Source organism: Patiria miniata, unplaced genomic scaffold (assembly GCF_015706575.1).
Source record: "Patiria miniata isolate m_02_andy unplaced genomic scaffold, ASM1570657v1 HiC_scaffold_26, whole genome shotgun sequence".
NCBI classification, from domain to species: Eukaryota; Metazoa; Echinodermata; class Asteroidea; order Valvatida; family Asterinidae; genus Patiria; species Patiria miniata.
The window spans coordinates 171,724-189,339 of NW_024037065.1; the positions used below are offsets into that span (position 1 = coordinate 171,724).

The 17,616-nt window shown below is 40.8% G+C and overlaps 1 protein-coding gene across 1 annotated transcript; it reads left to right on the forward strand.

The window, feature by feature from the left end:
• Positions 1-3,513: 3,513 nt before the first annotated feature.
• LOC119734002 lies at positions 3,514-7,066 on the forward strand. The gene is made up of 3 exons (XM_038207383.1): positions 3,514-5,656; positions 5,828-5,959; positions 6,755-7,066. Exons 1-3 carry the CDS (start codon positions 3,547-3,549, stop codon positions 6,979-6,981), a joined length of 2,469 nt encoding a protein of 822 aa, XP_038063311.1. The 5' UTR covers positions 3,514-3,546; the 3' UTR covers positions 6,982-7,066.
• Positions 7,067-17,616: the final 10,550 nt, after the last annotated feature.

Consider the following 17,616-nt stretch of genomic DNA (forward strand, 5'->3'; position numbering starts at 1 on the left):
TGGAACTAACCCAGACCCAAAGTAAAACACATACATGTATGATTCTTTGCTCCTGTTCCACCATACAATCATCACACAAAATGACGATAAATTTTTTTTTAGATGTACTGACCCTATTTTTAAAAAGGCATGTAAAAGGAAGCAAATTTCCCTTGGCCTTGCTTCTTAATTTGAAACTTAGTTTTAGTCCATACTTTTCCAGTTCAAAAATAATCAATATCATTTGAATTTTAAGGAAAAATCCAGTTACTTGTAAAGATCACCGTATTTGTTACAGCTACCGGTACATGTGTAATCACTATTGGCAATCACTTAAATAACGGACAACTGCACATCCTGTATTTTTGGTCAAACGTTTTATTTTCTGTTTAAAAAAAAGAGAAAAAAAATCAAAACTACTAAGCTGACTTCTACATGTACTTGGAAAACGGGTATTGGGAATGCATCAGCTACCATTAGAAAGCAAATTAATTAGCCATGATAGTATCCATGTTCTTTAAGGCTTTTTATGCGGCCCTGGATCGCGGCAGTGAGACTTCGTGTTGTGCACAAAAAATCTGGACTCCAACGTTGCACTCCCACTTTTAAATTTTACACTCCCACTTTCTCAAATCCTGGCTAAAACACTGTTATGAACATCATGATTTGCACTACTGTTTTTTACAGCATTGATGCAATGAGTCCCACTTCATGTATGGCACGGTGGATCAACGATGCGAAAGACACACCCAACTGTGTGATGAAGAAACTAGTTTTCAAAAGCTGTGATGAACCACACCTGTGTCTGTTTGCCTTGTTCGATTTGGAAGTTGGCTCAGAGCTGCGATACAATTATGGCATAGACAATCTACCCTGGCGACAGGTAAGAAAAAGAGCTATACATGTATATAAAGCAACCATGTATACCCAGGGCCCCTGTGGCCTGGAAAAATCTTGAGAATGACATGGATTTTTTTTTCATTTCAAAATTGTATGGTCCTCATATGGCTTTATTTCATACCTTGCAAAATGTTCTTGAAAATTGTATTGGACAAAAACTAATCTTGAGTTTCCAATAACCCAACTGTGACTGCAACAAATTGGCCATTAGTAGAGTTGGTAAAAAATGTCTTTTCAATAATGAAAGTAAATGGGAAAAAAAGAAATAAAACATTAATTTATATATAAAATCAGCTGAAATTGCTGCATGTATATTGTGTAACAAAATTCAAAAGATTGTAATCACTAGTGGCAAGTTAGTGGTTGAAACAAAAATCATGTTGGACTGAAAGCAAACAAAACAATTGAGAAAGTCAATGTCTTTTCGGTCAATTTAAAAATACTTAAATTTATGTCAAAAATGCTTATAACACTTCCATCGTCTGTTTGCTCGTTTGCTCTATTTGCTTATTTACTGATTTACTTTTTTGAGGGTAGGGGCGTTAATAATAACTTGTTCTTTGTATCTAATTTTAGACCAAATGGAAGCAAGATCACAGCGACAATGACTGTCCATGCCAGTTGTATTCACCATCGTTTCATGATGAGCCACAGCAATCACGCATCAGTGCTGGTCATGCAGCACAAATGCCTTCCAAGTTGTCTATAGCTGAGCCACACCAATCACACATAGTTTGTGGTGGTCCACATTGTCTTAAGAAAGATGTCCAGGCAGCAGACCAAATGCCTTCCAAGTCTCTTGATGAGCCACAGCAATCACACATAGTTGTTGGTCCTCATTGTCTTGAGCAAGATGTCCAGTCAGCAGACAATATGCCTTCCAATTCCTCTCTAGGTCAGCCACAGCAATCACACATAGTTGGTGGCCCTCATTCTCTTGAGCAAGATGTCCAGTCAGCAGACCATATGCCTTCCAATTCCTCTCTTGGTGAGCCACAGCAAACACACATAGTTGGTGGCCCTCAATATCTTGAGAAAGATGTCCAGTTAGCAGACCAAACTCCTTTGAAGTCCTCTCTTGATGAGCCACAGAAATCACACACAGTTAGGGGTCGTCATCGTCTTGAGATAGATATCCAGTCAGCAGACCAAATGCTTTCCAATTCCTCTCTTGATGAGCCACAGCAATCACAGATAGTCAGTGACCCTCAATGTCTTGAGAAAGATGTCCAGTCAGCAGACCAAATGCATTCCAATTCCTCCCTTGGTGAGCTACAGCAATCACACATAGTTGTTGGTCCTCATTGTCTTGAGCAAGATGTCCAGTCAGCAGACCAAATGCCTTCCAATTCCTCTGTTGGTGAGCCACAGCAATCACACATAGTTGTTGGTCCTCATTGTCTTGAGCAAGATGTCCAGTCAACAGACCAAATTCCTTCCAATTCCTCTCTTGGTGAGCTACAGCAATCACACCTAGTTGTTGGCCCTCAATGTCTTGAGAAAGATGTCCAGTCAGCAGACCAAACGCCGTTGAAGTCCTGTCTTGATGAGCAACAGAAATCACACATAGTCGGGGGTCGTCATCGTCTTGAGAGAGATGGCCAGTCAGCAGACCAAATGCTTTCCAATTCCTCTCTTGATGAGCCACAGCAATCACACATAGTTAACGTTGGTGGCCCTCAATGTCTGGAGAAAGGTTTCAAGTCATCAGCAGACCAAATGCCTTCCAATTCCTCTCTTGGTGAGCCACAGCAATCACACATAGTCAGTGACCCTCTATATCTTGAGAAAGATGTCCAGTCAGCAGACCAAATACATTCCAATTCCTCTGTTGGTGAGCCACAGCAATCACACATAGTTGTTGGTCCTCATTGTCTTGAGCAAGATGTCCAGTCAGCAGACCAAATGCCTTCCAATTCCTCCCTTGGTGAGCTACAGCAATCACACATAGTTGTTGGCCCTCAATGTCTTGAGAAAGATGTCCAGTCAGCAGACCAAACGCCGTTGAAGTCCTGTCTTGATGAGCAACAGAAATCACACATAGTCGGGGGTCGTCATCGTCTTGAGAGAGATGTCCAGTCAGCAGACCAAATGCTTTCCAATTCCTCTTTTGATGAGCCACAGCAATCACACATAGTTAACATGGGTGGCCCTCAATGTCTTGAGAAAGGTTTCAAGTCATCAGCAGACCAAATGCTTTCCAATTCCTCTCTTGATGAGCCACAGCAATCACACATAGTTGGTGACCCTCTATGTCTTGAGAAAGATGTCCAGTCAGCAGACCAAATGCTTTCCAATTCCTCTGTTGGTGAGCCACAGCAATCACCCATAGTTGTTGGTCCTCATTGTCTTGAGCAAGGTGTCCAGTCAGCAGACCAAACGCCGTTGAAGTCCTGTCTTGATGAGCAACAGAAATCACACATAGTCGGGGGTCGTCATCGTCTTGAGAGAGATGCCCAGTCAGCAGACCAAATGCTTTCCAATTCCTCTCTTGATGAGCCACAGCAATCACACATAGTTAACATGGGTGGCCCTCAATGTCTTGAGAAAGGTTTCAAGACATCAGCAGACCAAATGCTTTCCAATTCCTCTCTTGATGAGCCACAGCAATCACACATAGTTGGTGACCCTCTATGTCTTGAGAAAGATGTCCAGTCAGCAGACCAAATGCATTCCAATTCCTCTCTTGGTGAGCCACAGCAATTACACATAGTTGATGGCCCTCAAAGTCTTGAGAAAGATGTCCAGTCGGCAGACCAAACACCTTTGAAGTCCTCTCTTGATGAGTCACAGAAATCACACATAATTGTTCAGAGGCATGCTCCATCATATCCTGTAGAGGATAATCTTGACTCACCTGATGAATATTCCTCAGATGAAAACGACCCAGATTTCATTCCAGATTCAAATTCGTCAGATGAAGACATTGTTCCAGAATCATCAGATGAAATATCTTTGAGGTCACCAAGCCCGGTAATACCGATTCCATCAAGGGAGTCTTCCAATCATCCAGTTTCTTCTGATGAGACTGTCTCCAGCACAAGTGAAATTGAAGTCATGACAACTTCAAACTCTGAAGGGAAGCGCCACTGGGACAAACCACAGTACTGCCCATTTTGTCTTCAGCAACAGAAGAAACTACCACGCCATTTGACTACACCGATGCATAAAGATGAAACCCAAGTTAAAACTTGGCTGGCCACAACAGATGTGAAGGAAAAGAAGAAACAACTCACACTGATGAGAAACTACGGCAATTTTCTTCATAACTCAACTGTTTTGAAAAAGGGGAAAGGCACTCTTATTGTTGTGTATCGTCCTGGATATGACACGGACCATAATGATTATCTTCCTTGTCAGGACTGTTACGGCTACTATGCCAAGTCAGATTTATGGAAGCACAGATGCAGCCAAAAACCTGATGTTGATTGCTCTGGTGAGCCTTGTGTAAAAAAGAGAAGAACTATGTTCTGCAAGCCAGGGAGAATGCTTTTGCCATCAACACCCGGGGTTAGTACTAGGACTAATGAAATCTTGTCAAGTATGAATGCCGACAACATTTCCCGCTTGGTCAAGTCTGATGAGCTTATCAAAAGGTTTGCTGACAAGTTGGTAATGAAGCATGGCCACAGCAAAGACCAGGCTGGATACATCAGGCAAAGATTAAGGGAGATTGCACGAATGGTGTTGGAATTTCGATTCTTGACGGGCCAAACAAATGTTGGATTGTCTACACTGATATGTCCTACAAAATTTGTTGCAGTGACTCGTGCAACACGAGTTGCAGCTGGCTTCAATGACGAAACTCATCTGTACTGCACACCCAGTCTTGCACTGAAGATTGGACACAGCATGAAGACTTGTGCAGAAATTCTGCGTGGTGAGGCTCTTATGTCTGGGGATGAGTCGACTGAGAAGCGTTGTAAAGGATTCCTATCACTTTACTCCACACAATGGGAAGAAAAAGTCAGCCATCATGCATTACGTAGTTTGAATGAGGCGCAGCGAAACAATCCAAAGCTGTTACCGTTGACTGAAGATGTGGTGAAGCTATCGCAATATCTGAAGGATGAGGTTAGAGTCAGGGAACAGGTGTTGCAAAGTGCAGATGGCTCAAGAGAAGTCCAAACAGCATGGTCAAGGCTGGCAGAAATTCTTCTCTCCCAAATCATTCTCTTCAACCGAAAGAGACCCGGGGAAGTCTCAAGAATGACAATTCAAGACTACAGTAAGTGCATGAATGGAGAAGACACAATCATTGAAGGTGCCCTGACAGCCTGGGAGAAAGCCCTGTGCAGAGTGCTTTGGAGGGTAGAGTTGATAGGAAAGCGGTCCAGGACTGTCGTTGTACTTCTCACCTCTGACATGAAGCATGCCTTGGATCTTCTCCTAAGTAAGAGAGCTGCAGCTGCAATTAATGATGGCAACGACTATCTCTTCTCAGCTAGATATGGAGAAGGCCACATTAGAGGGACAGATACTGTTCGTGAGCATGCCAATAAGTGCGGAGCCAAACAACCTGCAAATCTACGAGCGACCAGGTTAAGGAAACATATCGCAACAGTCTCGCAGATCATGAACTTGAAAGAAAACGAACTGGATGTCCTGGCTAATTTTCTTGGACACGATATCAGGACTCACCGACAGTACTATCGTCTCCCTCAATCTACCATTCAAGTTGCAAAAGTATCCAAGGTTCTTCTGAAAATGGAGAAAGGGGACATCAGGGGTCTCGCCGGAAAAACTCTACAAGAGGTTGAGCTCAATCCAAATGAAGGTACACAAAGAAAATTGCTATTGTCAACATTCAAAATAATATCCATGTATCAATGCCCATTTTTGGGAAGTGTGATTTACAAAAACATTTTCAATTTTTTTTTTTTTTAACCTCATCACGTTGACAATATCAAGTGAAATAAAAGAGACGTGTTTTATATCATTCTCTCAGACTACAATACAGATGCTGAGTCTGATGCTGAGTCTGGGTCTGATGCTGAGTCTGGGTCTGATGCTGAGTCTGATGCCGAGGCAGAGGTCAATCAGGTCAAACCACCAGCTCATGGGGACAGACACGGGAAAGGTACGCATCAGTGCTATCAGACACGGCCAATATGCAGTTATCACAAGTATATTTTGTCAATACAATCAAAAAGGTGTACATTTCAATGGGACAGATTTGCAAGATGTGTTGGAACCTATACTGTGAAAACGGCTCACACATTTGTGGGTAGTACGGTCGAGTGAAAAAGAATTATTTTTTAAGTTTTTATTACAAACCAAGTAATTTTTGAAATCACGTTTTTAATTGGGAATCTTGCCAAATCTAGAAGAACTGAATCAATATTTAATACCCTCTAAACGCTAATCCACTTGTTAATCTGTGCTGCAGTTTTAACAAAGACCACATGTGGCTCATAAAGGACTGAAAATACAAGTTGGTGTCGCAATTGTTTACGGTACATGAACCTTTACTGGAGGAAGTTCATTGTATGTTTTGTTTTGATATTTGGTTTGGGGGGGGGGGGGTAAGGGGTTATGATATGGTACACGCAAGTTTTTTCTCTCCAAAATTCAAAACCGATGACTGATTATAAACACACAACAGACAACTCTGAGCAAGACCAGAATAATCTGTCAGCGACCAGCTCGCAGCTGGCATTTGTGCGTGATGTCCACATTTGGCTGGGGTTGGAGCCACTGGGTCGATGTTAGTGGAAAATAATATTGCACCTGTGTTCGGTAAATTAATTAAAACATGTTGCGAACTGGTTGAAAGATATTGCAGTGATTCGGATGACTGGCTAGCGTTTTCCCTCTCCCATCCACCACCCCACAAAAAACTACATAGGTGTATGTCTTTTGGTTTATCGTGCAGGCAAACAACCTACAATTAAGAGAGCTTGGAGTAGTAAAGAAAAGAAAGCTGTTGCAAGGCATCTAGGTGGATACCTCCGTGGCCGTACAGTTCCCGGCAAAGCTGCTATCATCAAACTGTTCCAAGCTGAGACTGGCACATTCTCACACAGGTCATGGAAGAATGTGAAGGACTTTGTCAGAAACCAAACAAGAAAGCAGGACCCAATGTCCTTTCTTGGTACCTAAATCAGTCCAGAGCTGTAGCAACCATCAAATCAATACACCTTTGGGGATAAATCTCACAATTCCCCTCCCCCACCCCCACCGCCCCCCCCCCCCCAAAAAAAATATTTAAAATAGTGGTCGCTTTTTGTCAAACTTTTCTAACCAATGATTCTAATGCCCCTTTTTTTCCCCAAAATAGCTCTACTTTTTCACGTCCACATACCCCGTGATTTTCAAATAAAAAAACAGAAAATAATGTCTGTGTAATAATGATTCCATTCAAATAACAGTGGGACCCTTTTGCCCTGTACATGCTGAAAATCTACTTGAGTGTTAATTCAGTTTCACTTAAGATGTTTTTGTTTGCCTAACATTCCTAACCAAAGATGCAAAACTAAACAGTTAAGCAGAAGCATATATGTTTATAATGTGCAGTTTTCTCCATAAAAAATGAACGTATGTTTTCAGGAAGAAGAATGTGAGATTGACAGTAGGTGTGTTGATTTGACAATGAATTATCGCCATTCTGAAAAGGGTGTCCCTTTTTAAAAAGGAAAGAAAAATGCAGTTTAACCTGATTAGACATATTATGTGATGAGAGTCAACATAATGCATCTGCTCATCCTTTGGGATTCCACAGGTTGTTGTATGCCGTATTTGGTGTATCAACTAATCTTTTTTAACAGCCTTCAAATGATCACAGGAGCCATTCTCTGTATTTACTATTCTTTCCCCCTTTTTTGAACGGGGTTGCGCATAGGCTTAATGGGTGGAAATAATAATTTTTTTCTTGAGTTGGAAGCCAGTAGGTCGGAAATGAGAACCGCATGAATAAAAAGGGACGCCCTATAGGCAGGTTTTTTTTTTTTCTTAGGAACATACTCTGCCGAACACGAAAAAAAAGTAATGTCACTGTGACGTTACTGTGTGATTTTATGAGATACAAATATATAGGTTTTTCCGGGTTATTTTAACACTTGTATCACACAAATTCCCTATATCTTTACTTTAATTTCGTCCCCGAACATCGCCAATCTCACTTCTTAATTTGCGCGTTCCACGTCCATTTGTATATTTTACAAACTGCATTGACGTGATTCTACCGCGATAGGTCAATTGTAGTACTGCGCACAAAGGACACATTTTCTAATCGTAACGTTTAAGTCAATAGAAACGAAATGTAATGACAGCAACATTAAAACGAATGACAAAAAAACAAATTTGCTTTGTCAATTCAACGGCATTTCCAAACGAGACGAATTTCAAGGATTTTGGACAAATCGGTATGCTGAAAATTGTACTGGACGTTAAATAAAATCTAGTGGTGGCTTTTTGAAATTCAAATTAAATAGTGAGATTGGCGATGTTAGGGAAGAAATTGAAGTTTCAATATAAGGAATTTGTGTGATACAAGTGTTAAAATAACCGGGAAAACCTATATTATATTCATTATTCTGTTTCAGAAAGAACATAGATTCAACAGATTTAACTTCCAATTAACAGCTCGACAAAAATCATTCATATTTAGGATGTCCAGTTTTCTAACATCTCTAAAGATATCTGAAAGATTATCGATCCTGGAAGGTGTGTTGATTTGACATTGAATTACCCAGACTAATTGAAGCTGACTGAATCGCTATATTTCATGTTTCGGCAATTGTCAAAACACCTCTTTTGTGATAAAACTTTGTTTACATGTAGATGAGAACATTTGTGACATCAAGATGATGTCACTATGTGGTTATATGAGATACACAACAAATGTTAATTCCAGTAGGATATATTTGGTCATAGAAATGCACGAAACACATTGCACAATGACATTTTCACGTCGCAGTGACATTTTCAAGACTATTCTTTACTTCTGCCTGGAAATAGAGGCTTGAAATTTATATTTTCTAAAGAAGTGATAACAAACAACGATTGAATGTGTTTTTTTTAGTAAGATGTTTATCAAAACAACTTTTTAGGTTTTTTTTGCAAAAAAAATGCAAGAAAATATTCCTTACAATTTTTTACTTCCTGCCTGAAAATAAAGGCTTTAAATTTCCATTCTTTATTTTCTGAAGAAATGATGACCAATTACGGATTGAATTGGTTATTAGGTTGTTAGATGTTTATCAATACAACTTTTTGGTTATTTTTTTTGTATTTGATGAGAATGTGCTCGACATGAGGATGATGTCATCGTGTTATATGATATACACAAATGTTATGAATACATTATTCAGTTTGTGGTAGTCTTACAAAATGTGTTGCACAATGACGTTTTCACAACGTCATAGTTTGAAACAATTAAAGCAGCTTTAAATTTCAAAGAAAGTTACTCTTATTTAAATTGTTCTTTCATTCCTACCTGCAAAAAGAAGCAGAAAAATTCCATTCTGTATTATTTGAGGAAGTGATGAAGGTTAACAGATTGAATGATTTTTGTTTCGACATCGATCGAAACACCTCTTTTAGACGATAATATATGTGACATCTGTATGATGTCATTGTGTTGTTTTATGAGATAACGAAAATTTTCTATAGTACTATATTTTTAAATTCCTGCCTGGAAATAGAGGTTTGAACTGTCCATTCTTTATTTTCTGAAGATGTGATGACGAAACATGGATTGAATGGGTTATTTTAGTTAGATGTTTCAATGTTTATAAAAACAACACTTTTTTTTTTTTTGGTTTTAGATGAGAATATACGTGACATGAGGATGATGTGGTTGTATTAGATACACACATGTAATTTCAAGCTTTCTGTTTTTGGTGAGGCTCTATTCCTGTCTTGGTCAGCTAAAGCAATCACACATGGTTGCTGGTCCTCATTGTCTTGAGAATGATGTCCAGTCTACAGACCATATGCCTTCCAATTCCTTTCTTGGTCAGCCACAACAATCACACATAGTTGCTGTTCCTCATTGTCTTGAGTAAGATGTCCCGTCAGCAGACCAAACTCCTTTGAAGTCCTCTCTTGATGAGCAACAGAAATTACACACAGTTCGGGGTCGTCATTGTCTTGAGATAGATATCCAGTCAGCAGACCAAGTGCTTTCCAATTCCTCTCTTGATGAGCCACAGCAATCACACATAGTCAGTGACCCTCAATGTCTAAAGAAAGGTTTCAAGTCATCAGCAGACCAAACGCTTTCCAATTCCTCTCTTGGTTAGCCACAGCAATCACACATAGTCAGTGACCCTCAATGTCTAAAGAAAGGTTTCAAGTCATCAGCAGACCAAACGCTTTCCAATTCCTCTCTTGGTTAGCCACAGCAATCACACATAGTTGGTGACCCTCTATGTCTTGAGAAAGATGTCCAGTCAGCAGACCAAATGCCTTCCAATTCCTCTCTTGGTGAGCTACAGCAATCACACATAGTTGTTGGCCCTCAATGTCTTGAGAAAGATGTCCAGTCAGCAGACCAATGGCCGTTGAAGTCCTGTCTTGATGAGCAATAGAAATCACACATAGTCGGGGGTCGTCATCGTCTTGAGAGAGATGTCCAGTCAGCAGACCAAATGCTTTCCAATTCCTCTCTTGATGAGCCACAGCAATCACACATAGTTAACGTTGGTGGCCCTCAATGTCTTCAGAAAGGTCTCAAGTCATCAGCAGACCAAATGCCTTCCAATTCCTCTCTTGGTGAGCCACAGCAATCACACATAGTTGGTGACCCTCTATGTCTTGAGAAAGATGTCCAGTCAGCAGACCAAATGCATTCCAATTCCTCTGTTGGTGAGCCACAGCAATCACACATAGTTCATGGCCCTCATTGTCTCGAGAAAGATGTCCAGGCAGCAGACCAAATGTCTTCCAATTCCTCTCTTGATGAGCCGCAGCAATCACACATAGTCAATGACCCTCAATTTCTTGAAAAAGATGTCCAGTCAGCAGACCAAATGCCTTCCAATTCCTCTCTTGGTGAGCTACAGCAATCACACATAGTTGTTGGTCCTCATTGTCTTGAGCAAGATGTCCAGTCAGCAGACCAAACGCCGTTGAAGTCCTGTCTTGATAAGCAACAGAAATCACACATAGTCGGGGGTCGTCATCGTCTTGAGAGATATGTCCAGTCAGCACACCAAATGCTTTCCAATTCCTCTCTTGATGAGCCACAGCAATCACACATAGTTAACGTTGGTGGCCCTCAATGTCTTGAGAAAGGTTTCAAGTCATCAGCAGACCAAATGCCTTCCAATTCCTCTCTTGGTGAGCCACAGCAATCACACATAGTTGGTGACCCTCTATGTCTTGAGAAAGATGTCCAGTCAGCAGACCAAATGCATTCCAATTCCTCTGTTGGTGAGCCACAGCAATCACACATAGTTCATGGCCCTCATTGTCTCGAGAAAGATGTCTAGGCAGCAGACCAAATGTCTTCCAATTCCTCTCTTGGTGAGCCACAGCAATTACACATAGTTAATGGCCCTCAAAGTCTTGAGAAAGATGTCCAGTCAGCAGACCAAACACCTTTGAAGCCCTCTCTTGATGAGTCACAGAAATCACACATAATTGTTCGAAAGCATGCTCCATCATATCCTGTAGAGGATAATCTTGACTCACCTGATGAATATTCCTCAGATGAAAACGACCCAGATTTCATTCCAGATTCAAATTCGTCAGATGAAGACATTGTTCCAGAATCATCAGATGAAATATCTTTGAGGTCACCAAGCCCGGTAATACCGATTCCATCAAGGGAGTCTTCCAATCATCCAGGTTCTTCTGATGAGACTGTCTCCAGCACAAGTGAAATTGAAGTCATGACAACTTCAAACTCTGAAGGGAAGAGCCACTGGGACAAACCACAGTACTGCCCATTTTGTCTTCAGCAGTAGGAGTGCTGGTCCTCATTGTCTTGAGTAAGATGTCCAGTCAGCTGACCATACGCTTTCCAATTCCTCTCTTGCTGAGCCACAGCAATCATACATAGTACTAGTGATGGTCCTCATTGTCTTGAGTAAGATGTCCAGTCAGCTGACCATACGCCTTCCAATATCTCTCTTGATGAGCCACAGCAATCATACATAGTTGGTGGCCCTTATTCTTGTCTTAACTTTTAAGAAAATATTCCTTACAATTTTTTACTTCCTGCCTGAAAATAAAGGCTTTAAATTTCCATTCTTTATTTTCTGAAGAAATGATGACCAATTACGGATTGAATTGGTTATTAGGTTGTTAGATGTTTATCAATACAACTTTTTGGTTATTTTTTTTGTATTTGATGAGATTGTGCTCGACATGAGGATGATGTCATATCGTGTTGTTATATTATATGCACAAATGTTATGAATGCATTATTCAGTTTGTGGTAGGCTTACAAAATGTGTTGCACAATGATGTTTTTACAACACGTCATAGTTTGAAACAATTAAGGCAGCTTTAAATTTCAAAGAAAATAACTGTAATTTAAACTGTTCTTTCATTCCTACCTGCAAAAAGAAGCAGAAAATTTCAGTTCTGTATTATTTGAGGAATTGATGAGGAATATCAGATTGAATGATTTTTGTTTCGACATTGATTGAAACACCTCTTTTAGACGATAATATATGTTACATCTGGATTATGTCATTGTGTTCTTATATGAGATACACGAATGTCAATCCAATCTTTTAGTTTGTGGTTGGCTTAATCACGTTTTCACAACATCATAGTGGAGAGAGCTTTAACTTTTAACAAAAAAATTCCATTATACATGTACTATATTTTTTAATTCCTACCTGGAAATAGAGGTTTGAATTGTCCATTCCTCATTTTCTGAAGATGTGATGACGAAACATTGATTGAATGGGTTATTTTAGATGTTTCAATGTTTATAAAAACAACTCTTTTTTTTTTGGTTTTAGATGAGAATATACGTGACATGAGGATGATGTGGTTGTATTAGATACATACATGTAATTTCAAGCTTCAGTTTTTGGTGAGGCTCAATTCCTGTCTTGGTCAGCTACAGCAATCACACATGGTTGCTGGTCCTCATTGTCTTGAGAATGATGTCCAGTCTACAGACCATATGCCTTCCTTTTTCTCGCTTGGTCAGCCACAACAATCACACATAGTTGCTGTTCCTCATTGTCTTGAGTAAGATGTCCTGTCAGCAGACCAAACTCCTTTGAAGTCCTCTCTTGATGAGCCACAGAAATTACACACAGTTAGGGGTCGTCATTGTCTTGAGATAGATGTCCAGTCAGCAGACCAAATGCTTTCCAATTCCTCTGTTGGTGAGCCACAGCAATCACCCATAGTTGTTGGTCCTCATTGTCTTGAGCAAGGTGTCCAGTCAGCAGACCAAACGCCGTTGAAGTCCTGTCTTGATGAGCAACAGAAATCACACATAGTCGGGGGTCGTCATCGTCTTGAGAGAGATGTCCAGTCAGCAGACCAAATGCTTTCCAATTCCTCTCTTGATGAGCCACAGCAATCACACATAAACATGAGTGGCCCTCAATGTCTTGAGAAAGGTTTCAAGACATCAGCAGACAAAATGCCTTCCAATTCCTCTCTAGATGAGCCACAGCAATCACACATAGTTAACGTTGGTGGCCCTCAATGTCTTGAGAAAGGTTTCAAGACATCAGCAGACCAAATGCTTTCCAATTCCTCTCTTGATGAGCCACAGCAATCACACATAGTTAACATTGGTGGCCCTCAACGTCTTGAGAAAGGTTTCAAGACATCAGCAGACCAAATGCTTTCCAATTCCTCTCTTGATGAGCCACAGCAATCACACATAGTTAACGTTGGTGGCCCTCAATGTCTTGAGAAAGGTTTCAAGTCATCATCAGACCAAATGCCTTCCAATTCCTCTCTTGGTGAGCCACAGCAATCACACATAGTTGGTGACCCTCATTGTCTTGAGCAAGGTGTCCTGTCAGCAGACCAAACGCCGTGGAAGTCCTGTCTTGATGAGCAACAGAAATCACACATAGTCGGGGGTTGTCATCGTCTTGAGAGAGATGTCCAGTCAGCAGACCAAATGCTTTCCAATTCCTCTCTTGATGAGCCACAGCAATCACACATAAACATGAGTGGCCCTCAATGTCTTGAGAAAGGTTTCAAGACATCAGCAGACAAAATGCCTTCCAATTCCTCTCTTGATGAGCCACAGCAATCACACATAGTTAACGTTGGTGGCCCTCAATGTCTTGAGAAAGGTTTCAAGACATCAGCAGACCAAATGCTTTCCAATTCCTCTCTTGATGAGCCACAGCAATCACACATAGTTAACATGGGTGGCCCTCAATGTCTTGAGAAAGGTTTCAAGACATCAGCAGACCAAATGCTTTCCAATTCCTCTCTTGATGAGCCACAGCAATCACACATAGTTAACGTTGGTGGCCCTCAATGTCTTGAGAAAGGTTTCAAGTCATCATCAGACCAAATGCCTTCCAATTCCTCTCTTGGTGAGCCACAGCAATCACACATAGTTGGTGACCCTCTATGTCTTGAGAAAGATGTCCAGTCAGCAGACCATACGCCTTCCAATTCCTCTCTTGCTGAGCCACAGCAATCATACATAGTACTAGTGCTGGTCCTCATTGTCTTGAGTAAGATGTCCAGTCAGCTGACCATACGCCTTCCAATTCCTCTCTTGCTGAGCCACAGCAATCATACATAGTACTAGTGCTGGTCCTCATTGTCTTGAGTTAGATGTCCAGTCAGCTGACCATACGCCTTCCAATTCCTCTCTTGCTGAGCCACAGCAATCATACATAGTACTAGTGGTGGTCCTCATTGTCTTGAGTAAGATGTCCAGTCAGCTGACCATACGCCTTCCAATTCCTCTCTTGCTGAGCCACAGCAATCATACATAGTACTAGTGCTGGTCCTCATTGTCTTGACTAAGATGTCCAGTCAGATGACCATACGCCTTCCAATTCCTCTCTTGCTGAGCCACAGCAATCATACATAGTACTAGTGCTGGTCCTCATTGTCTTGAGTAAGATGTCCAGTCAGCTGACCATACGCCTTCCAATTCCTCTCTTGCTGAGCCACAGCAATCATACATAGTACTAGTGATGGTCCTCATTGTCTTGAGTAAGATGTCCAGTCAGCTGACCATACGCCTTCCAATTCCTCTCTTGCTGAGCCACAGCAATCATACATAGTACTAGTGCTGGTCCTCATTGTCTTGAGTAAGATGTCCAGTCAGCTGACCATACGCCTTCCAATTCCTCTCTTGCTGAGCCACAGCAATCATACATAGTACTAGTGATGGTCCTCATTGTCTTGAGTAAGATGTCCAGTCAGCTGACCATACGCCTTCCAATATCTCTCTTGATGAGCCACAGCAATCATACATAGTTGGTGGCCCTAATTCTTGTCCTAACTTTTTAAGAAAATATTCCTTACAATTTTTTACTTCCTGCCTGAAAATAAAAGCTTTAAATTTCCATTCTTTATTTTCTGAAGAAGTGATGACCAATTACGGATTGAATTGGTTATTAGGTTGTTAGATGCTTATCAATACAACTTTTTGGTTATTTTTTTTGTATTTGATGAGAATGTGCTCGACATGAGGATGATTTCATCTAGGTGTTATATGATATACACAAATGTTATGAATGCATTATTCAGTCTGTGGTAGGCTTACAAAATGTGTTGCACAATGATGTTTTTACAACACGTCATAGTTTGAAACAATTAAGGCAGCTTTAAATTTCAAAGAAAATAACTGTAATTTAAACTGTTCTTTCATTCCTACCTGCAAAAAGAAGCAGAAAATTTCAGTTCTGTATTATTTGAGGAATTGATGAGGAATATCAGATTGAATGATTTTTGTTTCGACATTGATTGAAACACCTCTTTTAGACGATAATATATGTTACATCTGGATTATGTCATTGTGTTCTTATATGAGATACACGAATGTCAATCCAATCTTTTAGTTTGTGGTTGGCTTAATCACGTTTTCACAACATCATAGTGGAGAGAGCTTTATTTTTTAACAAAAAAATTCCATTATACATGTACTATATTTTTTAATTCCTACCTGGAAATAGAGGTTTGAATTGTCCATTCCTCATTTTCTGAAGATGTGATGACGAAACATTGATTGAATGGGTTATTTTAGATGTTTCAATGTTTATAAAAACAACTCTTTTTGTTTTTTTGGTTTTAGATGAGAATATACGTGACATGAGGATGATGTGGTTGTATTAGATACATACATGTAATTTCAAGCTTCAGTTTTTGGTGAGGCTCAATTCCTGTCTTGGTCAGCTACAGCAATCACACATGGTTGCTGGTCCTCATTGTCTTGAGAATGATGTCCAGTCTACAGACCATATGCCTTCCTTTTCTCGCTTGGTCAGCCACAACAATCACACATAGTTGCTGTTCCTCATTGTCTTGAGTAAGATGTCCTGTCAGCAGACCAAACTCCTTTGAAGTCCTCTCTTGATGAGCCACAGAAATTACACACAGTTAGGGGTTGTCATTGTCTTGAGATAGATGTCCAGTCAGCAGACCAAATGCTTTCCAATTCCTCTGTTGGTGAGCCACAGCAATCACCCATAGTTGTTGGTCCTCATTGTCTTGAGCAAGGTGTCCAGTCAGCAGACCAAACGCCGTTGAAGTCCTGTCTTGATGAGCAACAGAAATCACACATAGTCGGGGGTCGTCATCGTCTTGAGAGAGATGTCCAGTCAGCAGACCAAATGCTTTCCAATTCCTCTCTTGATGAGCCACAGCAATCACACATAGTTAACGTTGGTGGCCCTCAATGTCTTGAGAAAGGTTTCAAGACATCAGCAGACCAAATGCTTTCCAATTCCTCTCTTGATGAGCCACAGCAATCACACATAGTTAACATGGGTGGCCCTCAATGTCTTGAGAAAGGTTTCAAGACATCAGCAGACCAAATGCTTTCCAATTCCTCTCTTGATGAGCCACAGCAATCACACATAGTTAACGTTGGTGGCCCTCAATGTCTTGAGAAATGTTTCAAGTCATCAGCAGACCAAATGCCTTCCAATTCCTCTCTTGGTGAGCCACAGCAATCACACATAGTTGGTGACCCTCTATGTCTTGAGAAAGATGTCCAGTCAGCAGACCAAACGCTTTCCAATTCCTCTCTTGATGAGCCACAGCAATCACACATAGTTAACGTTGGTGGCCCTCAATGTCTTGAGAAATGTTTCAAGTCATCAGCAGACCAAATGCCTTCCAATTCCTCTCTTGGTGAGCCACAGCAATCACACATAGTTGGTGACCCTCTATGTCTTGAGAAAGATGTCCAGTCAGCAGACCAAACGCTTTCCAATTCCTCTCTTGATGAGCCACAGCAATCATACATAGTACTAGTGCTGGTCCTCATTGTCTTGAGTAAGATGTCCAGTCAGCTGACCATACGCCTTCCAATTCCTCTCTTGATGAGCCACAGCAATCATACATAGTACTAGTGCTGGTCCTCATTGTCTTGAGTAAGATGTCCAGTCAGCTGACCATACCCCTTCCAATTCCTCTCTTGCTGAGCCACAGCAATCATACATAGTACTAGTGCTGGTCCTCATTGTCTTGAGTAAGATGTCCAGTCAGCTGACCATACGCCTTCCAATATCTCTCTTGATGAGCCACAGCAATCATACATAGTTGGTGGCCCTAATTCTTGTCCTAACTTTTTAAGAAAATATTCCTTACAATTTTTTACTTCCTGCCTGA